This window comes from Coregonus clupeaformis, chromosome 1 (assembly GCF_020615455.1).
Source record: "Coregonus clupeaformis isolate EN_2021a chromosome 1, ASM2061545v1, whole genome shotgun sequence".
Lineage (NCBI taxonomy): Eukaryota > Metazoa > Chordata > Actinopteri > Salmoniformes > Salmonidae > Coregonus > Coregonus clupeaformis.
The window spans coordinates 66,956,484-66,984,374 of NC_059192.1; the positions used below are offsets into that span (position 1 = coordinate 66,956,484).

The following is a 27,891-nucleotide window of genomic DNA, read 5'->3' on the forward strand; positions in this document are numbered from 1 at the left end:
GGGAATGGATGTCAGGTCAGAGCTTAAGAAGGGGTGATGATCAGGACCAGGTGTGCCGAGGCTGATGAGAAGCAGGTGCGGGTAATCGAGAGATCACCCACCTAGCAACGTTGCCCGGCAACCGGACAGGGTGCGTTCAGGAACCTTCGGGAAAACAGGAGATACCGAGCAGAAAAACGGCAACCCAGGCAGGAACAGACTCAGGATGCAGGGTTCATGACAGCTTCATGGTTTCTGCGACTGCACTTGAAGAAACGTTCAAAGTTCTTGAAATGTTCAGAATTGACTGACCTTAATGTCTTAAAGTAATGATGGACTGTCGTTTCTCTTTGCTTATTTGAGCTGTTTTTGCCATAATATGGACTTGGTCTTTTACCAAATAGGGCTATCTTTTGTATACCAACCCTACCTTGTCACAACACAACTGATTGGCTCAAACGCATTACGAAGGAAAGAAATTCCACAAATTAACTTTTAAGAAGGCACACCTGTTAATTGAAATGCATTCCAGGTGACTACCTCATGAAGCTGGTTGAGAGAATGCCAAAAGCTGTCATCAAGGCAAAGGGTGGCTATTTGAAGAATCTCAAATATAAAATATATTTTGATTTGTTTAACACTTTTTTGGTTACTACATGATTCCATATGTGTTATTTCCTAGTGTTGATGTCTTCACTATTATTCTACAATGTAGAAAATAGTAAAAATAAAGAAAAACCCTGGAATGAGTAGGTGTGTCCAAACTTTTGACTGGTACTGTATGTATGAAATTAGTTTTGATTTAGAATGAACCATTATCATGCACCTGTCTCAGAACAGGGACAGGGGGAGAAAAAAATACATGTCATCTATGCACTTTCCCGTGGTTCATTTTCATGACAGCCAGGTAGGCTATACTCCTGTTGTAAAGCGAAGCAATGTGCTTAATATTAGGAATGTTGAGAAATAAATATAGTAGGTCTAGCCTATAGAAAGCTGATGGGATCCTCCTCTTTTCAATAGAGACCATCAAAACTCTGTTTTCTCATGCAATTGCATAGTTTATAGAAATGTTGCGCAACATGAGCTCATTGGCTCTCATGAAGTGCTTGAATGTTTTTTATTACATTTGCATTGATGTCAGAGTGATTAAAGGGACAATAGAGTGCTGAGTACCAGGTAGTTAGCAAGTTTGGTATGCTACTAATGACCATTATCAGCATCAGAGTTTGGAGAAGCCTAGTTACCTTTACTAAACGTTTACGTGGAATTTGACTGTGGTCATGCCTCGTGACCACCGGTGTTGCGGTAATATGGTCACTGTAACAGCCCTAATCAAAGGTTGGTGAATTTATGCGCTCACAAAATAACAAGAAATAGACATACATGTAAGGGGGTAAAAATGGATGTGGAATATAGACGAATGTACGCTTCACTATAAATACATGTATGTAGCTCGGCTCTGCCTGTGGCCATGGAGTGACTCATGCTTCCCTGAGATGTTGCATCTCATCATTCTTAGCTTCTTTGAGTGGCTGCTCCCTCGCTTTTATTTTCTATTCCTTCATCCATCAATCTTAATGTGATGTGGCATGATGCGTACCGCACTGTGCTTGCTATCAGACTCTTTCATCACAATAGTCAGTCTGTAAGACACACAAGGGGATGAATGAATGGATAAACTTTATTGATCCCCAGAGGGGAAATTGGGCTTGTCACCAGCATAAGAATACTGGCGGACTTACCATTAGGATGATGTAAGGCAATTGTCTCACATCATCAAGGGGCCTCGTGAGCTGGGCATAATAAAAAATATATAATACTACTAGACCCCCCATGCTCTGCCTGCTAGAGCGACACCTCTCTCTGCTTCTTCTTTTTCTTCTTTTTTGTCCGGTTTCCGGCAGACTAGACGCTTTATTGCGTATTGCTGCCTTTCACAGTTCGGAAAATGCATTGCACATTTTGTTCACAAAAAAGGGAAAAGGGAAATGGGCAACACCTCTCTGTCTCTTCTCTCCCTCATGCTTTATCAGCTACGGTTAATAAAGTAGTTTAAAAATGGACTTTTCCGCTGTTTCCTTCGTTAGGATCGGACCAGATCTACAGTACTAAACAAAAGTTTGGACACACCTACTCATTCAAGGGTTTTTCTTTATTTTTACTATTTTCTACATTGTAGAATTATAGTGAAGACATCAAAACTATGAAATAACACATATGGAATAATGCAGTAACCAAAAAAGTGTTAAACAAATCAAAATATAATTTATATTTTAGATTCTTCAAAGTAGCCACCCTTTGCCTTGATGACAGCTTTGCACACTCTTGGCATTCTCTCACCAACTTCACCTGGAATGCTTTTCCAACGGTCTTCAAGGAGTTCCCACATATGCTGAGCACTTTCTGCCGTCTGACTCATCCCAAACCATCTCAATTGGGTTGAGGTCAGGGGATTGTGGAGGCCAGGTCATCTGATGCAGCACTCCATCACTCTCCTTCTTGGTAAAATAGCCTTTACACAGCCTGGAGGTGTGTTGGGTCATTGTCCTGTTGAAAAACAAATAATAGTCCCACTAAGCCCAAACCAGATGGGATGACGTAGAGCTGCAGAATACTGTGGTAGCAATGCTGGTTAAGTGTGCCTTGAATTCTAAATAAATCACAGACAGTGTCACCAGCAAAGCACCCCCACACCATAACTCCTCCTCCTCCATGCTTTACGGTGGGAACTACACATGCGGAGATAATCCGTTCACCCACACCACGTCTCACAAAGACACGGCGGTTAGACCCAAAAATCTCCAATTTTGACTCCAGACCAAAGGCCATATTTCCACCGGTCTAATGTCCATTGCTCGTGTTTCTTGGCCCAAGCAGGTCTCTTCTTCTTATTGGTGTCCTTTAGTAGTGGTTTCTTTGCAGCAATTTGACCATGAAGGCCTGATTCACACAGTCCCCTCTGAACAGTTGATGTTGAGATGTGTCTGTTAGTTGAATTCTGTGAAGCATTTATTTGGGCTGTATTTTCTGAGGCAGGTAACTCTAATGAACTTACTTGCAGCAGAGGTAACTCTGGGTCTTCCTTTCCTGTGGCAGTCCTCATGAGAGCCAGTTTCATCATAGTGCTTCATGGTTTTTGCGACTGCACTTGAAGAAACTTTCAAAGTTCTTGACATTTTCCAGATTGACTGACCTTCATGTCTTAAAGTAATGATGGACTGTCGTTTCTCTTTGCTTATTTTAGCTGTTTTTGACATAATATGGACTTGGTCTTTTACCAAATAGGTCTATCTTCTGTATACCAACCCTACCTTGTCACAACACAACTGATTGGCTCAAACGCATTAAGAAGGAAAGAAATTCCACAAATTAACTTTTAAGAAGGCACACCTGTTAATTGAAATGCATTCCAGGTGACTACCTCATGAAGCTGGTTGAGAGAATGCCAAGAGTGTGCAAAGCTGTCATCAAGGCAAAGGATGGCTATTTGAAGAATCTCAAATATAACATATATTTTGATTTGTTTAACACTTATTTGATTACTACATGATTCCATATGAAGATGCTGGAGGAAACAGGTACAAAAGTATCTATATCCACAGTAAAACGAGTCCTATATCGACATAACCTGAAAGGCCGCTCGGCAAGGAAGAAGCCACTGCTCCAAAACCGCCATAAAAAAGCCAGACTACGGTTTGCAACTGCACATGGGGACAAAGATCGTACTTTTTGGAGAAATGTCCTCTGGTCTGATGAAACAAAAATATAACTGTTTGGCCATAATGACCATCGTTATGTTTGGAGGAAAAAGGGGGTTGCTTGCAAGCCGAAGATCACCATCCCAACCGTGAAGCAACCGTGAAGCCATTCCAATGTATTGACGTGTTTCAACCCAAAGGCTATTGTCTTATGTCAGATAACGTGTTCGTCTGTACTGATGGACTAGCAACGCGTAGTAGTGATGCACCTGTTGGAAGACAATGTCCCAATGCAGTAATTCAACAATGGCACACATCTTTTGCTAACATGACACTGTATCCATAAGTATTAAATATACTTTATGTAAGGCATAAATGCCAAAGTTATGTACATTGCCTTGAGAGTTAATGTACAGAACGGAGCTGTTTATCCCACTTATACCACCCACAATTGCTTAAGAAAACAATATGAAAGCACACATTTACCGGTATAAATACTTTTCTTTAGTTAATATTTTCATTTTTATAAGCTAATTCATACTTTCTCATCTTTTGGTTGCTAGAGTCACGACCCAGTCGTTCGTTCAATTAGTTCAAAATGTATGGACGCATCCCAGTCGTTCGTTCTTTATATTCCGTTGCCATGCTCGCTGGCAATGTTCTTATCCCTTGCTTGCTAGCTAGTCAGCTACCTACGGCTAACACAGTCACAACCTCTGCAGCCAAAATAACAGCAAAGTAGCTGTTTTCTATTGACATTCATTTGGATACATCCATAACAATGAGCTGATAATGCCCAATTTTGCCTGGCATAGCTAGAAAAGTTAGCCTTCTCTTCAGGACACTCAACACTGTTCGTTACGAGGAGATCACATTGCATATCAAACACAACTAGTTTGTTGCTAGCAAACCTGCCAATATGACAACCAAATTCAAAAATATTAGTTTCTGAAAACAGCTGGTCAAATTAGAAACGTGGGAGTATTTGACAGCATAGAGCCACTTGTGTCATGACTGCAACAGTAGGGACCAGAGAAAATCATTTTCATCACTCACCACGTTAGGTCATCAGATGCTCCAAAAAAATATGTCTCTGCAAAAACAAATCAATGCTAGCTAGCTAAGTTTTTCCTCGTTGGACCTGCGTTTACAATGTGTTCAATTTCGGTTTGTGTGGTTGTTGGTTTAGCTTTCTGTAACTTTGTAGCAAGTACGGTCTGAATGTGTAGCCGCTTATTGCATAATGATTGCAAGGTGTCCCAATATCTTGTACAACTGTCCCGATATCTTTTCCAACCGTTCTGTTATCTGGTTTTAATGTCCATTCTAGAATGCCCTTCTAACCAATCAGAAACGAGTATTCAACAATGTTGTGGTATAACTATATTATAATACCATAAGCCGTAAACTTGCGGTGGGTCTGCTCCTACATTCTTTCACAGATGTTGTCCTTTTAGGCTCAAAAGAAGCACTTCATCCAGGGACATGCCACTGGCCCCAATTATTTGAGTGGAATTCCACACTCAAATATTTTCAAGCTTTTAATTAGACAGATTATAAACCATTTATGATGGTTGCAGTCCACAAAGATTAAATTGCATAGAATCGAATTAATCATATCCATTAAGTTACTGCCTATAGAACAGGGTTTCGCTAATGTATATACTATATAACGCTATACCCTTCCAATACAGGTTAGTTCAATCAGTTTTGATAACTTTTTTTGACCCTGCACATCCTTTTTCCCAACGACTTGCTGCTAGGTCCTTTCAGCTAGTAGTTGCTATGTCAACATCATGTCTGACGAATGCTGTGACTGCTAACTTAAGTCCCTTCAGTACAGACACAAAAGGTCAATACACAATCTCTCACTCTCTCTCCTTTTCTCTCTACCACTTTTTCTCAATGTCCCTCTCTCTCAGTGGGAGAGTGAACAGCAGAGGAGTCTGGAGGAGAGGGGTCGTCTGCTGCTCTGCCTGCAGTTCCTCCCCCCGTCCAGTGAGGTCGATAAGGCCAAAGGGGAGGCCAAGGAGAGGGCCCGCGGAGGGCTCTGTGTGGGTGTGCAACGCTGCGCCCACCTAGCAGCCATGGACGTCAACGGATTCTCGGACCCCTACGTCAAAACGTGAGTATAGGCTTTGACCCTGATACCAATACTAGACCTGGGTTGTGTTCATTAGAGCACAACGCAGCAAAACGTTTTGCAACGGAAATGAAAATTAGTGTTTCTTATTGTACAAGTTCCCCGTTTCACACGTTTTCGTACCGTTTTTCTTGTGTACAAATGTTTTGTTTTCTTTTAAATATTTAAGATGCGCTTGATTGAGCTTGAATGGTGTAACAGAACAAATGGAATAGTGCCAAAAGTGAAAACTCCTACCATTCGGCACTCCAGGCAGGCTCAATGAAAGGTTCAAAGTATCTGAAAGAAAACAAATACGTTATTATTTCCAGTGGGCATGAGGGGTAGAAAGAGATGCAGTGTACAGGGAGTTATGGTTATTGAGATGACCATCTTACTGTAGGTGCCCTTTGAGTAACATACAGAGATTTATGGACTGGAGCCTTTGCACAATTGCATTTCAAAAGTAATTGAGAGAGAGAGTGTGTGTGCGTGTGCAAGCCATGGCTAGTGAGATGTGGAATTGTTCCCAGCGTGACTGATGCATCCTGACAGAAATCGGACAAAGGAACTGAACATTTCATCCCTTGTCAATGTGTTCACTTGAATGCCGTCACTGGCCTTGAGCTTTCCCTGGAATTAGTAAAAAACAGTGGCCGTGCCGAGCAAACATCTCACTTTACCTCCCTTTCACACGTACATAAACACACACGTACACACTTTCTTGGAGAAATATGCCAAATAAATATGCCCTCAGGTTAAAGTACAAGCAAGGCATACCAATAAACATGCTACCGTTTTCCTACCGCCAGTGCACACAATCAAATGTCTGTCCTGCAGACGCTTTCTCTCTCACACACACACGCTCATGCACACACACACACACACTCATGCATGCAGACACAAACTCATGCATGCACACACACACAGGCATACACACACACGCAGCATCTCATTCTGTTTCTTCTCTCGCTCTCTCTCTCTACCTCGCTCTCTCGCTCTTTGTTCTGTGTTAGCACTCAGTAAATTCCCCATCTGTTTTGTTGTGTCTGAGTGTGGGGGAGAACATCAGGTCTTCGTGCTGCGGGGTGGTGGGTGGAAAATGTGTGTGAGGGAAATGCAGAACACTAGCTTTCTGTCAGTTTAGATATTAGAGAATGTGTCAGAGCACAGCGAGAGATACTCGGCACAGTTAAAGATTCTACTGTGTAGCTTAAGTCTCAGACCATAAGATAATATGATTTCACGTTCAGAATTGTCCTTGTTATGACACACATAGCTAGAAATGTAATATACAGTATAGATTGGGACATGGGCGGCGTACCAAATAGTACCCTATTCCCTATATAGTCCATTACGTTTGACCAGGGCCTATAGGATCTGGTCAAATGTGAATAGGGTGCAATTGGGACACAACCATAGTTTCTTATGCTGTATGATGACAGAATCATATCTACCCTATAAATGATGGGGTCTTTACATTTGGAATGTAACAATATCACGCTCCGAAGGTTATGTTTGAGATTTAATGTGTTTCAGAAGATGTTTATACGCTGTATATGCATTTCTACATTATAAGTCTGCATATCTGCAAAAGTTTCAGTGGATGGGGATTTGCAATTACAATAGCAGCAAGAAATCATGCAGAATGTAGCTTTAAACACGACCTTGCCTTAGGAATGACAATGGCAAATGGCACCCTATTCCCTACATAGTGCACCAGTTTGGACTGCATAATGAATTGAGTTTGTGTTTTCTTAATGGAGTGTGACAGCCTCACATTACTCTGTATCAGGTACCTCAAGCCAGACCTGCAGAAGAAATCCAAGCATAAAACAGCCGTCATAAAAAAGACTCTTAACCCTGAGTTTAATGAGGTAGAGCTCAGTGTGTGTGTTTATACTGTACATGTGTGTTTGTGTGTGTGTGTGTGTGGTTCTTGTGCTTGTGTGTGCAAGATAGAATCTGTGTGAATTGTGCAGTGTGTGTGTTCATGTGCATGCTTGTATGTGTTCTTGTGCTTGTGTGTGTTCTTGTGTTTGTGTGCATGTGTGTGTTTGTGAAACCTGCGGTGTGTACCGAGCAGTGGCATGAAGACAGCTTATTAGGACTATAATCAGTCCTCGGAGACACAATCAGCCTTTTGTTTTCGCATCATTTCTCTAAAATGCCCAATTATATACCGGTATTTGTACAATACAGCGCTTACATTTCACATTGTAGTCATTCAGAGGATGCTCATACCTGTGCCGTTTGCACTGCAAACATACTAATAAATGGTTTGAACAACAGTGCAATATAAATAAAATATAAACACTTTCTTGAAGTGTTCAGTGTTATGACTCATGAACAAATTATTCACTAAACACTATTTTAAGGGAAAACATAAGTCAAGCAATATCATTGTATAAATGACTGGTGTTACATACTGTATATGCATATTACACTTGAGTTTCTCTGCTCCAGTTCTGGGGACAGCCACTGTGTGGGTTCTCATTTCAACCAATCACTTCTACAGCCTGAGTGCCAGTCTGTTTTTGTTATCATGTGCAAACAGATCTGGGACCAGGCTATCAGTTATGCCGGGCATACATTACACAACTTCTAAAATCTTAACAACTTGGACGTGCTCACATTTTGCGATTTCCTTGTCCCAAATCTTTCATTCCGTCCACTCTCAAACCCAGGACGTGGGTGCTCACATTACACAATGATACCCTAGTTGATCCTTTCCTGCGTTTCTTGGTTGTCGTAGGAAAAAAATGCAGACACGCAAACAGTGAGCTAAAAAAAAAAATCTTATGTGTAGAAACATCAAAAAATAGATTTCACGGAGGTGCAGAATATGGGCTTAATATTAAAGAATAACGATAATATGAAATTATATTTTTGGTTTCTGTCATGGTAGGACGCAGATGTAATATTGGTTTGTTTTGCATGGCACGGTGCCCCGGGTGGGTGGATATATCACTCAAGGACCAATGAAATGTTCAAAAATAATAAAATCCCGCCCAACCAGGGCAACGGGCCATGTAAAACGAACTCGCACATTGAAACGCAGCTGCGTTCTTTCCACAGCTCCACCAATCTGTCTTCCATCACCTCTGTACACACGGTGCGCGTTCTTGTTGCTTTCCTCTTCGCCATCATTGTTTTGGTCTCACATGCTGCATGCTCATTGGCTATTGGCAGCAGTCCTTGGCCAATCGCAACGTAGCACTGCTCATACTACAGCATGACCAAACTACACGTGTCCCGACGTACTGATCCTAGCCCAAATTCATAGGATTTCACCCCGATGATGAAAATTCATCTGGGACAGCAAAAAGGTGGCAAATTCGTGACAAAATCATGTAGTGTATGCCTGGCATTACAGTATATTCTTTTAATCAGATAAAGATAGTCATGTTTGTTTTCTGTTTAAGGACCGATTTCCGAGATCCAGATTAAGCTTTGTCCTGGACTAAAAGGAATCCAGGACTATACTTACTATAGGCGATTGTAGGTGATTATCAATATATTTTAGTTGATTGGTTTTGTTGAACTGTGCAGATACTAATTGTCTAACTCTGCTGGAGTCTTCACTGTATTGGCCATCGAGGCTGCGTCCTATGCACTGCTTTAAAAAATAATGTAGCTATATATAGATAGATATCTGCTGCTTATATGTCTTGCATTCCCAAACAAATTCACAAAAGGGCAGTTTAGCCAAGCAGAAATAATGACAATGTAAAGTATGACCCAAAAGGACCAATAAAATAAATATATTTTGTCTCTCTTTTCAAGGTGGCCCCCTTCCTCTCAGAGCTAGTAGCTAGGTGGAAATTCAGTAGGGCCGGAATGATACCAGTTTCGCGATACTCGTTATTATCATGGCAAGGAAACAAAACACGAAGCAGATTTAACTTCTTTAGGAAAAACAGCCCTAATGTTGGAAACGAACATAATTTGTCACATGTATTTATTTTCAAGCTATAGCATACAATATTTTACACACAGCAAGTTTTTAAAGAACCAAAGAGTTTGGTCTGCTTCGTGATTTCATTTTTGGTATCTTCCCGGCCCTGAAATACAGGGTTGCAAAGTCATTCGAAAGTTTCCGCAACAATTGCCAAACAACACTAGCCAAAAGAACACACGCAATTGTGGAGCTGGCTAATTGTAATGCACACATGGCAACAACCACCCTGACCACCTCTACTCATTACCAACACTGTGCCGGGATTCAATCCAAGGCACATTACAGAGCAGCGCACTGGACTACTGACAATGTGCCTTTTAAAGGCAATTTCACCTTTTTAAAAGGCAATGGTTTGCATTGTTAGTATTTCCACTTGGCTAAACAACTCTCTGTTTGGGAATTTGTTTGGGAATGCAAGACTTATAAGCAGCAGATACACTATATACAGTGGGGAGAACAAGTATTTGATACACTGCCGATTTTGCAGGTTTTCCTACTTACAAAGCATGTAGAGGTCTGTAATTTTTATCATATCAAAAAAATCAAGAAAATCACATTGTATGATTTTTAAGTAATTCATTTGCATTTTATTGCATGACATAAGTATTTGATCACCTACCAACCAGTAAGAATTCCAGCTCTCACAGACCTCTCCTGGAGTGGCCTAGCCAGTCTCCAGACCTGAACCCAATAGAAAATCTTTGGAGGGAGCTGAAAGTCTGTATTGCCCAGCGACAGCCCCGAAACCTGAAGGATCTGGAGAAGGTCTGTATGGAGGAGTGGGCCAAAATCCCTGCTGCAGTGTGTGCAAACCTGGTCAAGACCTACAGGAAACGTATGATCTCTGTAATTGCAAACAAAGGTTTCTGTACCAAATATTAAGTTGTGCTTTTCTGATGTATCAAATACTTATGTCATGCAATAAAATGCAAATTAACTACTTAAAAATCATACAATGTGATTTTCTGGATTTTTGTTTTAGATTCCGTCTCTCACAGTTGAAGTGTACCTATGATAAAAATTACAGACCTCTACATGCTTTGTAAGTAGGAAAACCTGCAAAATCGGCAGTGTATCAAATACTTGTTCTCCCCACTGTATATATACAGTGGGGGAAAAAAGTATTTAGTCAGCCACCAATTGTGCAAGTTCTCCCACTTAAAAAGATGAGAGAGGCCTGTAATTTTCATCATAGGTACACGTCAACTATGACAGACAAAATGAGAAAAACATTTCCAGAAAATCACATTGTAGGATTTTTAATGAATTTATTTGCAAATTATGGTGGAAAATAAGTATTTGGTCAATAACAAAAGTTTCTCAATACTTTGTTATATACCCTTTGTTGGCAATGACACAGGTCAAACGTTTTCTGTAAGTCTTCACAAGGTTTTCACACACTGTTGCTGGTATTTTGGCCCATTCCTCCATGCAGATCTCCTCTAGAGCAGTGATGTTTTGGGGCTGTTGCTGGGCAACACGGACTTTCAACTCCCTCCAAAGATTTTCTATGGGGTTGAGATCTGGAGACTGGCTAGGCCACTCCAGGACCTTGAAATGCTTCTTACAAAGCCACTCCTTCGTTGCCCGGGCGGTGTGTTTGGGATCATTGTCATGCTGAAAGACCCAGCCACGTTTCATCTTCAATGCCCTTGCTGATGGAAGGAGGTTTTCACTCAAAATCTCACGATACATGGCCCCATTCATTCTTTCCTTTACACGGATCAGTCGTCCTGGTCCCTTTGCAGAAAAACAGCCCCAAAGCATGATGTTTCCACCCCCATGCTTCACAGTAGGTATGGTGTTCTTTGGATGCAACTCAGCATTCTTTGTCCTCCAAACACGACGAGTTGAGTTTTTACCAAAAAGTTATATTTTGGTTTCATCTGACCATATGACATTCTCCCAATCCTCTTCTGGATCATCCAAATGCACTCTAGCAAACTTCAGACGGGCCTGGACATGTACTGGCTTAAGCAGGGGGGCACGTCTGGCACTGCAGGATTTGAGTCCCTGGCGGCGTAGTGTGTTACTGATGGTAGGCTTTGTTACTTTGGTCCCAGCTCTCTGCAGGTCATTCACTAGGTACCCCCGTGTGGTTCTGGGATTTTTGCTCACCGTTCTTGTGACCATTTTGACCCCACGGGGTGAGATCTTGCGTGGAGCCCCAGATCGAGGGAGATTATCAGTGGTCTTGTATGTCTTCCATTTCCTATTAATTGCTCCCACAGTTGATTTCTTCAAACCAAGCTGCTTACCTATTGCAGATTCAGTCTTCCCAGCCTGGTGCAGGTCTACAATTTTGTTTCTGGTGTCCTTTGACAGCTCTTTGGTCTTGGCCATAGTGGAGTTTGGAGTGTGACTGTTTGAGGTTGTGGACAGGTGTCTTTTATACTGATAACAAGTTCAAACAGGTGCCATTAATACAGGTAATGAGTGGAGGACAGAGGAGCCTCTTAAAGAAGAAGTTACAGGTCTGTGAGAGCCAGAAATCTTGCTTATTTGTAGGTGACCAAATACTTATTTTCCACCATAATTTGCAAATAAATTCATAAAAAATCCTACAATGTGATTTTCGGGATTTTTTTCTTCTCAATTTTTCTGTCATAGTTGACGTGTACCTATGATGAAAATTACAGGCCTCTCTCATCTTTTTAAGTGGGAGAACTTGCACAATTGGTGGCTGACTAAATACTTTTTTCCCCCACTGTATATATATATATATACACAACAGTATGTGGACACCCCTTCAAATTAGTGGATTCGGCTATTTCAGTCACACCTGTTGCTGAGAGGTGTATAAAATCGAGCACACTGCCATGCAATCTCCATAGACAAATATTTGCAGTAGAATGGCCTTACTGAAGAGCTCAGTGACTTTCAACGTGGGACCGTCATAGGATGCCACTTTTCCAACAAGTCAGTTCGTCAAATGTCTCCCCTGCTAGAGCTGCCTCGGTCAACTGTAACTGCTGTTATTGTGAAGTGGAAACATCTAGGAGCAACAACGGCTCAGCTGCGAAGTGGTAGGCCACACAAGCTCACAGAACGGGACCACTGTATGCAGAAGCACGTAGCGTGTAAAAATCGTCTGTCCTCGGTTGCAACACTCACTACCGAGTTCCTAACTGCCTCTGGAAGCAACGTCAGCACAAGAACTGTTCGTCGGGAGCTTAATGAAATGGGTTTCCATGGCCGAGCAGCCGCACACAAGCCTTTAAGATCACCATGCGCAATGCCAAGCGTCGGCTGGAGTGGTGTAAAGCTCGCCGCCATTGGACTCTGGAGCAGTGGAAATACGTTCTCTGGAGTGATGAATCACGCTTCACCATCTGGCAGTCCGATGGACAAATCTGGGTTTGGCGGATGCCAGGAGAACGCTACCTGCCCGAATGCATAGTGCCAACTGTAACGTTTGGTGGAGGAGGAATAATTGTCTGGGGCTGTTTTTCATGGTTTGGGCTAGGCCCCTTAGTTCCAGTGAAGGGAAATCTTAACACGACAGTATCCAATGACATTTTAGACGATTCTGTGCTTCCAACTTTGTGGCAACAGTTTGGGGAAGGCCCTTTCCTGTTTCAGCATGACAATGCCCCCGTACACAAAGCAAGGTCCATACAGAAATGGTTTGTCGAGATCGTTGTGGAAGAACTTGACTGGCTTGCACAGAGCCCTGACCTCAACCCCATCGAACACCTTTGGGGAGATTTGGAACGCCGACTGCGAGCTAGGCCTAATCGCCCAACATCAGTGCCCGACCTCACTAATGCTCTTGTGAATGAATGTAAGCAAGTCCTCGCAGTAATGGTCCAACATCTAGTGGAAAGCCTTCCCAGAAGAGTGGAGGATATTATAGCAGGAAAGGGGGATCAACTCCATGTTAATGGCAATGAATGAGTAGTTTGATGAGCAGGTGTCCACATACTGTTGGTCATAAAGTGTATTTAATGCAGCTACACACATTTTGAACGCAACTGCATAGGTCCTAGGATGTAGGATCGACGACAATACAGTGAAGTACTGTATGTTGTCGATTTAAATTGGCTAAACTGGAGTGAAATTCAGCAAACACACTGGCTGCCACAGGACCAATGATGAGAAACTGAATCTGTTACCATCCTCATAAGGAAATGAAATAAATTGTTACCAGCACACTGTTGAAAGCTGTTCAACCGTGTGAATCTATGTTTCTTTCATTGCTTGACTTTTTCTACCCAAGTTACTAGATTTCTATATTAATTATCCTCATAGGACTTTTTTTTTTTTCTTCTCTCTATCTCTTGTTAATGATTGCCTTTTGACCCACCATCCGTCCCCTGGCTCTGCAGGAGTTCTTCTATGAGATCTCCTTCACGGAGCTGTCCACCAAAACTCTGGAGGTCACCGTCTGGGACTACGACCTAGGGAAATCCAACGATTTTATTGGTGAGTTGATGACTATGTCACCCACAGTCATTAGTGGAATTCTAGTCGTGGGCGGCCTGGTTGCCAAATTGGGCCAGTTTCTTCATTTTCTTAACCAAGGCCGGGGTTGATTAAAAGGCACATTGCAGCACTGTGCACTGTACTACCGACAATGTGCCTTTTAAGGTCAAAATCCCTAATATTCTCAGAGATCGCATTCATGATTAACGCTGCGGATGTCGGCTCAAGTGTAAATTACCTTTAAAAGTGAAATGCAATGCACTTGTCGACTATGCACCTGTGGCGATATGCTGATAAGCTAATAGCTATGGAATGACATTAGGTCAAGTTCAAGCACACACTGCCAGACATGCGCAGTTCGACCAATGATGTTCAGCAATAAAGACGCATAAAGATAGCTCCCGGTATATTGTTTCATTCATACGTTTATACACGTTAATACAGTTAGACAGTACGACAGCGGAACTTTACATGGTGTAAGAAATAAAGCAATGATTGAAACGTCAACTTACCTTCGTGGAAAAAGACAAGAATGGCGAAGTTCTCGGCGCCGGACCAGCTCATATTTGCCAAGCCAGAGGAATGACCGGACTGGAAACAACGTTTTGTGAGGTACCGTACAGCCACAAAATTGAACAAAGAGCCGAAAGAAGTCCAAGTGCCTTGATTTATTCAATGGGCCCGGAGTCCAAGCAGCTCTACCGATTGTTTGATTTTGAGGATGATGATGAGGAAAACGACTATGGAGTAGAGGTCTTCAAAATGGTCCTGGGGTCTTCAAAATAGTCCTGGGGCTTTCCCACCCGGACCCAATATGTATAAATATTTTTCGAAATTTAGAGACCCGTTCCGAATGGACCAGAGGACAACTAGATCCGTTTTGTATAGACCTGGTCGGATCCAGACCCGGTCTGATCTGATTCGAGTGATGGAAGCAGCAGAAAATAAATAGTTTGAGCTACTTCATTAAACAGAGCTGATAAAGTGCGAGTGTAGGGAGAGAGATGCGGGGGAGGGGCCGTACTGTGAGCGAGTGACACGAGGAGCAGGGAGGGAGAGGCGAGAGGCAGCAATAGCTACCATAGCTAGGTGATTTATCATCAAATATGATTAAGTAGTACCTGTCTTGACTTGGTTGTTGTAGCCTATCTTTCTCATGTAACTTTTAATTCTGTAATTTTAATTCCATCTTCCATTGATTAGATATCTCCTAACTTTTGCCACACATGCAGGCTCTATGACTGTAGCCTATTGCTGCTTTGATGACTTATGATTGACCAACAACAACAACAAGCTCCACGCGCCACTCTCGTGAAAAGCAAGTGCAGCAGCATAAATATACAATTTCTCTCTCTATCTACTGCAGCAGTCCCGTTCGGATCTGTACGGGTCCTTCTGGACAAGTCAGTTAAAATGACATCAGATCCGACCCGGACCCGTGACATTATTTAGAATTCTGGATCCGGATCGGGTCCCGGATCGGGTATTCGAGTACAGGTGGATCCGTGAAGACCTCTACTATGGAATAATCCAGTTGTTTGATGAACATTTTGTACCAAAACGTGATGTCATTTTCTCGAGAGCCTGCTTGCATACCAGAGTGCAGGAACCTAATGAGACTGTAGAAACATATATCAGGCACTTGTATGAGCTAGATGCTCATTGGGATTTCTGGCAAAAAGAAGATGAAATCCAAGACGGGCTTGTTATCGGTAACAGAGATAAAGATCTCTCACTGAAGCTGCAAATGCAGAGTGACTTAACATTGAAAAAAGCTGCCGATATAGCTAGAGATTCGGAGCTCGTGAAAAGTCTGAAAAGTGAAGCTAGCGCAGCAGAACACGCTGATGAGCTAAAAGCTATACCCATATGGAAAAGACAGGCATGTGGAGCTAATGCTAAGAAAATTATTATTGTCACATACACCGGAAAGGTGCAGTGAACTTGTTGTTTTACAGTGTCAGCCATAGTAGTGCGGCGCCCCTGGAACAAATTCGGGTTAAGTGCCTTGCTAAAGGAAACTTTTTGCACCTTGTCGGCTCGGGCATTTGAAGCAGCAACCTTTCGGTTACTGGCCCAATGCTCTAACCACTAAGCTACCCGCTGCCCTGCTAGCCAAGGGTCTACAGACAACCTAATCAGAGCAGTCATGGGGAGAAATGGATGTGGCAGGTGTGGGCGTGCACACAATAGAGATGAATGTCCTGCTATGGATAAGGAATGCAACAAATGTCACAAACTGGGTCATTTCGCCGCAATGTGCCACACAAAGTCAGTTCATGGAGTTACTGAGGAAGTGGATAGCTTGTATCTAGGATCTGCGAATGAAAGCCCCATAGAGAACAGTGCTTCTGTAGACACTGCAATTACAGACAATGAACCCCCATGTTGCACAACACTAGTTATTGCTGGAACAGCAGTTAACTTCAAAATAGACACAGGGCCGACACGTCAATCATGAGTGAAACAATGTACAACAGCTTAACTAGTAAGCCACAGCTAAAGCCATTTTTACTCCTATTTGCCGAGCAAAATGTGCGTGCGTTGCACCGATATGCAGACTTGACAACATTGTCCACAACATGTTGTCTCTAACAATTGGGCATTTTGGGCATACTAAACCCCCAAGTAAGTTGTGACGAACTCACTTACAAAACTCAGTTTTGGACAAGACTGACTTTATGACCAAAATTATCCTATTTACGCTTTGTAGTCAATTTTGAGCATAGAATAAAGGTTTCTGGCTCATATCGATGCCACATAGGCTGTTTTCAAAAGGAGATGTTGATTTTTAGGGGCAATTTTTCTTTGAGAAGGTCAAAGCACTGATCTCATCAGTGCAATTGTACCAGTTCTTCAACAGTGGTAAACGCAGATGCAAGCAGCTACGGCTTGGGTGGGGTACAAGAACACGACGGCACCCTTAAGCCGGTAGCTTTCTGCTCACGTACACACAGTAACGCTGAAAAGAGATTGTGAATGAGTGTCTCACAGGCGTGTGGGCATCAGAAAAGATTTACCAGCATTTGTGAGGGCTGGAGAACTATCGCTTGATCACAGATCACAAACCACTGGTGACATTGATAAACAACAAAGACCTGGACAAAGCACCCCTTCGATGTCAGTGGCTGCTAATTCTAGTTGATGAAGTTTAACCCCATCGAGGGAAGAATGGAAGAACCTGGTCATCGCCGATGCCTTGTCTAGGCACCCCAAACCAGAGATGGACGATACAAGGCTGGAAGCAGACGTCCAGGCTATGGAAAGGATCATACAGTGCCTTCAGAAAGTATTCATACCCCTTGACATTCCACATTTTGTTGTGTTACAGCCTGAATTCAAAATGGATTACATTTATGTTTTTCTCACCCATCTACACATAATAGCCCATAATGGCAAAGTGAAAACATGTTTTTAGAAATTGTAGCAAATGTTATTGAAAATGAAATAAAGAAATATCTCATTTACACCCCTGAGTCAAAACATGTTAGAATCATATTTGGCAGCTATTACAGCTGTGAGTCTTTCTGGGTAAGTCTCTAAGAGCTTTGAACACCTGGATTGTACAATATTTGCACATTATTATTTTAAAAATTCTTCAAGCTCTGTCAAGGTAGTTGTTGATCATTGCTAGACAGCCATTTTCAAGTCTTGCCATAGATTTTCAAGCCGATTTTAAGTCAAAACTGTAACTAGGCGACTCAGGAACATTCAATGTTGTTTTGGTAAGGAAGTATATTTGGCCTTGTGTTTTAGGTTATTGTCCTGCTGAAAAGTGAATTTGTGAAGTTGGCAGCAGACCTCTGCGAGTTCAAGGGGAAAACGTTCCTAGTCTTCATGGACTACTACTCTTGGTGGCTCAAGATCTAGTGAGGCAGTCATCGGAAAACTTCAAAGCATCTTCGCAAAGTTCGGAATACCTGAAGAAATGGTGACGGACAATGGCCCACAGTTTAAATCGCAGCAACTTTGAGATTTCGCAGCCAAGTACGACTTCAAACACACAACTTCAAGTACATACTATCCCCAAGCAAACGGGATGGTGGAACGGGAAAATGGCAAAAGTCATCCTAAAATTCACAGCTCGCGCCAATAAGCTACAGGGACACTGCAACGGAACCAACACGAGAAAGTCCAGCCAGACTCCTTATGGGAAGGAGACTCCACATGACAGTTCCTGCTCTGAAACAAAACCTGAAGCCAGCATGGCCAAACCTGGCCACTGTAAAGCACAATGACGCCAAAGTCAGACGCGCCTATGAGAAAATGTACAACAGGAGGTACTCTACCAGACCACCTCCTGCTCTGCAGATGAGCTACAAGGTTCGCTTGAAAACGGATGGAGAGAAAGAGTGGAAAACGACCTGAGTCATCCAAAGTAAGAGCTTCACACCACAGTCCTTTGTCGTACAAACATAGCATGGGGACTCAACAAGACGGAACCGCCAACACTTGCAGCGCGGTCAGGACGCACAGAGCGCACCCGAGTAGGCAAAAGTCAATTGACCAAAGTTGCTAAGCTTGCTAGAATAACCTCCTTCAATGAATGACAGAATATCTCCTATATTTGGCAAAATCGAGTTGATGATTATACAGATAGCGCATGAATAATGGGGAGATGAAGAGTGGAATATACTGAACATAAATATAAACGCAACATGCAACAATTTCAAATATTTTACTGAGCTACAGTTCCCAGAAGGAAATCAGTCAATTGAAATAAACAAATCAGGCCATAATCTATGGATTTCACATGACTGGGAGGGCATAGGCCCAGCCACTTGGGAGCCAGGCCCAGCCAATCAGAATTAGTTTTTCACCACAAAAGGGCTTTATTACAGACAGAAATACTCCTCAGCTGTCCAGGTGGCTGTTCTCAGACGATCCCGTGTCAAGGCTGAGGTGTATGTGGTGTGGGAGTCAGGCGCAGGACACCGAAGCTTAGTCCAACAAAGTTTACTGTGAAACCACTAGGCAAAGATACAGTAAACGGCCTCAAAACAAAACAGAGGCGAGCAATACGCAAACTATGCGTATTACATTAAACAACGAAACAGATACAAAAACATGCAGCACTACGGACAGGCGAAAAACAACACACAACCTAACCAATACAAAACAGGCAACTTATAGGACACGTAATCAGACACAAACGGACACAGGTGTAAAAGACAGACAAAAGCAATCAAACATAGAAACATTCAACGGTGGCAGCTAGTACTCCGGGGACGACGAACGCCGAAGCCTGCCCGAACCAGGAGGAGGAGCAGCCTCGGCCGAATCCGTGACAGTACCCCCCCCTTGACGCGCAGCTCCAGCCGTGCGCCGACCCCCGGCCTCGGGGGACGGCCAGGAGGACGCGGACCCGGGCGCGTGGGATGCCCACGGTGGAACTCAGTCAGGAGGGATGGATCTAGGATGTCCCTCCCTAGGCACCCAGCACCGTTCCTCCGGACCGCACCCCTCCCACTCCACGAGATACTGGAGACCACTCATCCGGCGCCTCGAGTCCAAGATGGTCCGGACCCTGTACGCCGGGGCCCCCTCGATGTCCAAAGGGGGCGGAGGGGTCTCTCTTATCTCATCTTCTTGGAGTGGGCCAGCTACACCCGGCCTGAGAAGAGACACATGGAACGAGGGGTTAATATTCTTGTACTCAATAGGCAGTTGTAACCTGTAACACACCTCGTTCAATCTTCTGAGGACTTTAAAGGGCCCCACAAACCGCCGACCCAGCTTCCGGCAGGGCAGGCGGAGGGGCAGGTTTCGAGTCGAGAGCCAGACTCCGATCTCCCGGTGCATATACCGGTCCCTCACTGCGGTGGCGATCGGGCGCTCGCCTTTTGTTGACGGATGGCCCGCTGCAGATGGACATGGGCAGCGTCCCACGTCTCCTCCGAGCGCCGAATCCACTCATCCACCGCAGGGGCCTCGATCTGGCTCTCGTGCCATGGTGCCAGGACCGGCTGATACCCTAAAACACACTGGAAAGGTGTTAAATTGGTGGAGGAGTGGCGGAGAGAGTTCTGGGCCATCTCTGCCCAGGGGATATACCTAGACCACTCCTCCGGCCGGCCCTGGCAATAGGACCTCAGAAACCTACCCACATCCTGGTTGACTTGTTCAACCTGCCCATTGCTCTCTGGGTGGTACCCCGAGGTAAGGCTCACCGAGACCCCCAAGCGTTCCATGAACGCCCCCCAGACTCTGGAGGTGAACTGGGGACCTCGGTCAGACACAATATCCTCGGGGACCCCATAGTGCCGGAACACGTGGGTAAATAGGGCCTCAGCGGTCTGTAGGGCAGTAGGGAGACCCGGCATTGGGAGGAGACGACAGGCCTTGGAAAACCGATCCACAACGACCAAAATGGTGGTATTCCCCTGGGAGGGGGGTAGGTCGGTCACAAAATCCACCGAGAGGTGGGACCATGGTCGTTGTGGAACGGGCAGGGGATGTAACTTTCCCCTGGGCAAATGTCTAGGCGCCTTACACTGGGCGCACACCGAGCAGGAGGAGACATAAACCCTCACATCCTTAGCTAACGTTGGCCACCAGTATTTCACGCTAAGGCAGTGCACTGTCCGGCCAATACCTGGATGTCCAGAGGAGGGTGATGTATGAGCCCAATAAATAAGGCGATCACGAACCTCGAGCGGAACGTACGTCCGCCCCACAGGACACTCGGGGGGAGTAGGGTCGGTACGCAGTGCCCGCTCGATCTCCGCATCGACCTCCCACACCACCGGAGCCACCAGACAAGACTCCGGCAGTATGGGAGTAGGCTCAATGGACCTCTCCTCTGTGTCATACCGCCGGGACAGGGCGTCTGCCTTACTGTTCTGGGACCCTGGGATGTATGTGATCTTAAAAACAAACCGGGTCAGGAACATGTTCCACCTAGCTTGACGAGGGTTCAATCTCCTAGCTGCCCGGATGTACTCCAGGTTACGGTGATCAGTCAGAATGAGGAAAGGGTGTTGAGCCCCCTCAAGCCAATGCCTCCACACCTTTAGGGCCTGGACTACAGCTAACAGCTCCCTGTCCCCTACGTCATAATTACGCTCCGCCGAGCTGAGCTTCTTGGAATAGAACGCACAGGGGCGGAGCTTAGGTGGCGTGCCGGACCGTTGTGACAGGACTGCCCCAATACCGGCCTCGGACACGTCTACCTCTACTTGGAATGGTAAAGAGGGATCCGGATGCGCCAGCACCGGAGCCGAGGTGAACAGGTTCTTCAGTTTGACAAATGCCCTGTCCGCCTCAGCTGACCACTGCAAACGAACCGGACCCCCCTTTAGCAGGGACGTAATGGGAGCTGCAACCTGTCCAAAGCCCCGGATAAACCTCCGGTAGTAATTAGCAAAACCCAAAAACTGCTGCACCTCTTTTACAGTGGTTGGAGTTTGCCAATTACGCACGGCCGACACACGGTCAACCTCTATCTTCACACCAGACGCGGACAACCGATAACCCAAAAAGGAGACTGACTCCTGGAAGAACAAGCATTTTTCTGCCTTGACATACAAGTCATGCTCCAACAGTCTCCTCAACACTCGGCGCACCAGGGCTACATGCTCGACTCGTGTAGAAGAGTACACTAGGATGTCGTCGATGTATACTACCACACCCTGCCCATGCATGTCCCGGAAAATCTCGTCAACAAAGGATTGGAAGACTGAAGGAGCATTCATTAACCCGTATGGCATGACGAGATACTCGTAATGACCCGAGGTGGTGCTAAATGCTGTTTTCCATTCATCCCCCTCCCTAATGCGCACCAGATTGTACGCGCTCCCTAAGATCCAACTTTGTGAAGAACCGCGCTCCGCGTAATGATTCTGTCATAGTCGCAATCAGTGGAAGAGGGTAACTGTACTTAACCGTGATCTGATTGAGACTACGGTAATCAATACACGGGCGCAAACCCCCGTCCTTCTTCTTCACAAAGAAGAAACTCGAGGAAACCGGGAAGTGGAGGACCGTATGTATCCCTGTGCCAAGGACTCGGCTATGTAAGTCTCCATAGCCGCTGTCTCCTCTTGAGACAGGGGATACACACGGCTCCGCGGAAGTGCCGCTCCTGTTTGGAGATCTATCGCACAATCCCCCTGTCTATGAGGTGGTAGCCGTGTTGCCCTCGTTTTGCTGAACACCAGTGCTAAATCCTCATATTCGGGGGGAATGCGCATTGCGGGCACTTGGTTCGGACTCTCTACCGAGGTCGCCCCTAAGGAAACCCCTAGACATCTCCCTACACACTGGGCAGACCACTCCATAAGAGCCCTCTGTTGCCACGCAATGGTAGGATCATGGGCGCTTAACCAGGGAAGCCCCAGCACCACGGGATACGCAGGAGAGTCAATCAGATAAAACTGAATGATCTCCTCATGACCCCCCTGCGTCGTCATCTTAAGTGGTGCTGTGACTTCTCTGATCAACCCCGACCCCAACGGCCGGCTGTCTAGGGCATGAACAGGAAAGGGGGCTTCTACCGGCCGAAGGGGAATTCCTAACCTATAACAAAATGCACGATCAACAAAATTCCCAGCTGCGCCTGAATCTACTAGCGCCTTATGCTGGGAATGAGGTGCCACCTGTGGAAATCTCACAGGTATACACATGTGACCAACAGAGAGCTCTGGGTAAGTGGGGGCGCCTACTCACCTGAAATGACTCCCCCAGTGCGTGACCTGTTGTCCCCTCTCCCAGGAGACCCTCCCCAGCACCTGGCCGCGGTGTGTCCTCCACGGCCACAGTTGGTGCAGGGGATGGCCCCCCTCGGGTTCTCTCTCCTCCTCTCTCTAGCGCCAGCACCTCCGAGCTCCATGGGAATCGGCTCGGAGGTGCTGGAGGGTGGAATGGACGACCCCCACTGGGACGTCCCGCGGTTAGCCAGCAGGGTGTCGAGACGGATGGAGATGTCCACCAACTGGTCGAAGGATAGGTTGGTGTCCCTGCAGGCCAGCTCACGACGTACGCCTCTCGTAGGCTACACCGGTAATGGTCGATGAGGGCCCTCTCATTCCACCCCGCATCCGCCGCTAGAGTCCGGAACTCCAGGGCGAACTCCTGTGCGCTCCTCTTCCCCTGTCGGAGGTGGAACAGACGCTCCCCCGCCGCCTTCCCTCAGGTGGATGATCGAAGACAGCCCTGAAGCGGCGGGAGAACTCCGCGTAGGTGATGGTAGCGGCGTCTATTCCCCCTCCATTTGGCGTTGGCCCACTCCAACGCCTTGCCGGATAGACAGGGAGATGAGGGCGGAGACGCTCTCGTATCCCGAGGGCGCTGGGTGTATGGTGGCCAGGTAGAGTTCCACCTGCAGGAGGAACCCCTGACACCCGGCTGCAGAACCATCATATGCCCTCGGGAGCGAGAGCCGAATGCCACTGGGTTCCGGTGCTGAGAGAGGAGGACTGGCCGTTGGTGATGGGATGGTGTGAGAAGGCGTGGGCACCTCTCTCGTAACCAACCGGCGCAGAGTGTTGGACACCTCGTTCATGGCGGCCCCAAGTTGCCGGATCATGATGTCTTGGTCGCTGATCCGATCCTCCAGCGACTTGGGTGCCGCCACTGCTCCTGCTGACTCCATACTGGTGTGTTGTTCTGTCAAGGCTGAGGTGTATGTGGTGTGGGAGTCAGGCGCAGGACACCGAAGCTTAGTCCAACAAAGTTTACTGTGAAACCACTAGGCAAAGATACAGTAAACGGCCTCAAAACAAAACAGAGGCGAGCAATACGCAAACTATGCGTATTACATTAAACAACGAAACAGATACAAAAACACGCAGCACTACGGACAGGCGAAAAACAACACACAACCTAACCAATACAAAACAGGCAACTTATAGGACACGTAATCAGACACAAACGGACACAGGTGTAAAAGACAGACAAAAGCAATCAAACATAGAAACATTCAACGGTGGCAGCTAGTACTCCGGGGACGACGAACGCCGAAGCCTGCCCGAACCAGGAGGAGGAGCAGCCTCGGCCGAATCCGTGACATCCCGCAGGTGAAGAAGCCGGATGTGGAGGTCCTGGGCTGGCGTGGTTACACTTGGTCTGCGGTTGTGAGGCCGGTTAGACGTACTGCCAAATTCTCTAAAAAGACGTTGGAGGTGGCATATGGTAGAGAAATAAACATTTAATTATCTGGCAACAGCTCTGTTGGACATTCCTGCAATCAGCATGCCAATTGCATGCTCCCTCAAAACTTGAGACATCTGTGGCATTGTGTTTTGTGACAAAACTGCACATTTTAGAGTGACCTTTTATTGTCCCCAGCACAAGGTGCACCTGTGTAATGATCATGCTGTTTATGTAATGGTCAGCTTCTTTATATGCCACACCTATCAGGTGGATAGATTATCTTGGCAAAGCAGAAATGCTCACTAACAGGAATGTAAACAAATTTGTGCACAACATTTTAGAGAAATAAGCTTTTTGTGCATATGGAACATTTCTGGGATCATTTATTTCAGCTCATGAAACATGGGGCCAACACTTTACATGTTGCGTTCATATTTTTGTTCAGTATAGTTTAAATATCAAGGTATCTTAACGGGGACCAACTCTGTTTTACTACTCTCATACCGTTTGTTGATCACACATTCTCAAATGGGCAGCGTAGTAGACAGCGCAGAGAAGTGGGGGAAATATTATAGAGGTATTTTGAAATGCACAGGCGAGAGACGTGCTTTGATAATGCAATGGATTACCAAAAAAGTTCAGATTTTCATGCGAGAGGAGTCAGGATTTCGGGTTTCAGTGGAATTGGGACTGGATAGCAAAATAGCGTAGGTTCTAGGACAGCAGAAGATAGAATTTGTTAACAGACAGAGATGCCTATGTAGTGAATTGTGCATAGGCCTATCAAATGTATGACTGTATGAAGAGTCACAATGACAGCTCAAAAAGGCACACATTATTTTATAGGCTATACTGTAGGGGTTCCCTGTAAGGTTTATTAACTGCATTCAGGTCAGGAGTGCTGTCCGACAGTGTTAATTATGTTTGTGCTTTGAATTTATGCCGACTTTGTGTGAAGTAAATATGCTAGGCTTCCATGCGACAACCTGTTTGGATAATGTGCTATAACATTTTTTGCTAATCTGCTGCTTCACATGTTGTGTATTTTGTGGAATTGCATTAGAGCGGCATTAGGGATGTTTTTTTTCCCCCCCCCCGGGTCTTGTCATACATTTTTTTCGGGAAATGTGAATTGTTCCTGGGACAGTCCCGGGATCCCGGTTACCCATGTTAATCCCTAGTGGCAACCGGTGCTACCATTGAACTCTCTGGTCCCAGACCAACACCGATCAGCCTTGCTTCAGAAAAGACTGATCCAGGGCCAGCTCTGACTGGGGTTGTAATGACCCGGTCCGGACGCATTGTGAAGCCTGCCAGCAAGTTAACCTTTTAGATTGGGAATGAGCAATATGCCCTTTTCTTTTCATCTTGGTGTGGTAATCTACCCATTACCCTGTAGTTTTGAAAGAGTGAAAAATAAAAGAGACATTGGTTTAAAAAAATGAAATTGTTTTAGAAAAAAAGAAGAGAGAAGAAAGAAGTTGTTGTATCAAAAATATAAAAAAGCATGTCGTAAAAAGCTTTGCTATTAAAAACGGTGTTGTGCTTTAGCCTACATAGTTATACACGGTATGCTGTTTGTTTATATACTGTAGGTGAACCTAGTAATTATGGGATCAGCCATCTTGCTTAAGGGGGAGATGTGGCGATACGCTGATAGGCTAATATCTATTTAATGATGTTAGGTCAAGTTCAAGCACGCACTGCCAGACATGCGCAGTTAGACCAGTGATGTTCAGCAATAAAGACCCATAAAGATAGCTCCCGGTATATCGTTTCATTTATACGTGAATACAGTTTACCAGTAAGACAGCGGAACTTTACTGTCCCTTTGATTGAATTCCGTCCCAAGACGGTATTCAATGGTCGCGTTCCAGGCCAACTACGTTGCAGTCACCTGCCAGAAATCACAACTCCTGGACAAGTGTTTATCACCTAACCCCATTATAAACAATCTGATGCTGACTGCAAAAGTTAATAAATTGGAACGCATCAATGGATTGATCCGCACAGAGCGACTACAATATAGGTTGCCTGGAATGCCATCTATTGCGACACAGATTGTTTTGTAACTTCATTTTTCTGTTTGCACCTACTAGGAGGCGTGTCCTTAGGCTGTCACTCACAGGGAGACACTCTCCAGCATTGGATAGACTGTCTGAAGAACAAGGGCACAAAGGTGGAGCGATGGCACACGTTGACCAATGAGCTGCCTGGATCCACATTCCATGAATGAAAATGGGCCAATAATAATATCTCACCACTGTACTGTTTTTGGCCAAAATGTTTGGCTAAAATGGGATTCTGGATGAAAAGCTGTTCATAATCGCATGTTATGGAGATGTATTCTGCATGACTTGAACATTTTAGTCTATACACTGACTTTGAACCATGAAAGGGTTTAGGAATCATACAAACATATCCCAGAGGCCGCAATAAGGGAATGCGGGGGTCGTTCAGTGGGGCACAATGTTTTGACTGTTCAGAAAGAAATGGTAGGGGTGTGGAGTAAGTTGAGCCACCCTTGTTTCTAAGAAACGATACACAAAATTAATAATTTGGCCAAATATTTAGGAAGCAGTCATCATTTCATGGAGTCCTAAACCCGGTCCTCGGGACCCCAAGGGGTGCACGTTTTATTTTTTTCCCTAGCACTACACAGCTGATTCAAATAATCAACTAATCATCAAGCTTTGATCATTTTAATCATTTTAATTAGCAGTGTAGCACCCCTTGGGGTCCCAAGGACCGAGTTTGGGAAATGCTGCTGTGAAGGAAGAAACTAGGAAAAAGTCGTATGCAAGTCAGGTCCCCAAAAATTATTTTCACCAAGTCAAATGAATATGTGTTAAGAGGTTTCATGATGGTTAAATCTTAGCCAAAGTAGATCATTTAAAGATTGTTCTATACATCAGTTGGAGTCTCTATGAGCTTCAATATGAGGTCCTAAACCTAGCATGAAGTGCATCCTTGTAGCTGTGTGGGCTAATATACAGTGGGTATAGAAAGTCACCACCCCCTTTTAAAATGTTCACCTTTTGTTGCCTTACAGCCTGAAATGAAAACGCATAAAATCTTTATTTACACACAGTAAACCACAATATCCAAGTGAAAAAAAATATCTAAAAAAAAAAATCGGAAAATTAAATACAATTAAAACAGTAAAATACCCTATTTGGATAAGTGAACACCCCCCTGAGTTAATACTTGATGGAACCACCTTTTGCTTGAATTACAGCCATGAGTCTCTTTGAATATGTCTCTACTAACTTTGCACACCTAGACTGTGCAATATTTTCCCATTCTTCCTTGCAGAAATGTTCAATCTCAGTCAAATTGCATGGTGACCGCTCATGGACTGCACTCTTCAACTCATTCCACAGATTCTCGATGGGATTTAGGTCGGGGCTCTGACTAGGCCACTCAAGGACATTCACCTTCTTGTCCTTCAGCCACTGTACGGTTGCTTTGGCGGTGTGCTTTGGGTCGTTGTCATGTTGAAACGTGAACTATCTTCCCATTTTCAACTTCCTGGCAGAGGGCTGCAGGTTCTCCTCAAGAATCTGTCGGTATTTTGCACTGTTCATTTTCCCTTCTATCCTGACAAGTGC

At 44.8% G+C, this 27,891-nt stretch overlaps 1 protein-coding gene across 2 annotated transcripts in view; it reads left to right on the forward strand.

Annotated features, from left to right (window-relative positions):
* Positions 1-26,863, forward strand: part of LOC121572485 (double C2-like domain-containing protein alpha) — a 104,008-nt gene extending 77,145 nt beyond the window's left edge. Inside the window, exons 8-11 of one of the 2 annotated variants that reach the window (XM_041884556.1) lie at positions 5,603-5,805; positions 7,598-7,679; positions 14,092-14,188; positions 26,380-26,863. In XM_041884556.1, the coding sequence (XP_041740490.1) occupies positions 5,603-5,805; positions 7,598-7,679; positions 14,092-14,188; positions 26,380-26,516 (519 nt within the window). In that variant the 3' untranslated portion in view covers positions 26,517-26,863. The remainder of the gene's footprint in view (positions 1-5,602; positions 5,806-7,597; positions 7,680-14,091; positions 14,189-26,379) is intronic. The other variant, XM_041884562.1, reaches the window with a different exon arrangement.
* Positions 26,864-27,891: the final 1,028 nt, after the last annotated feature.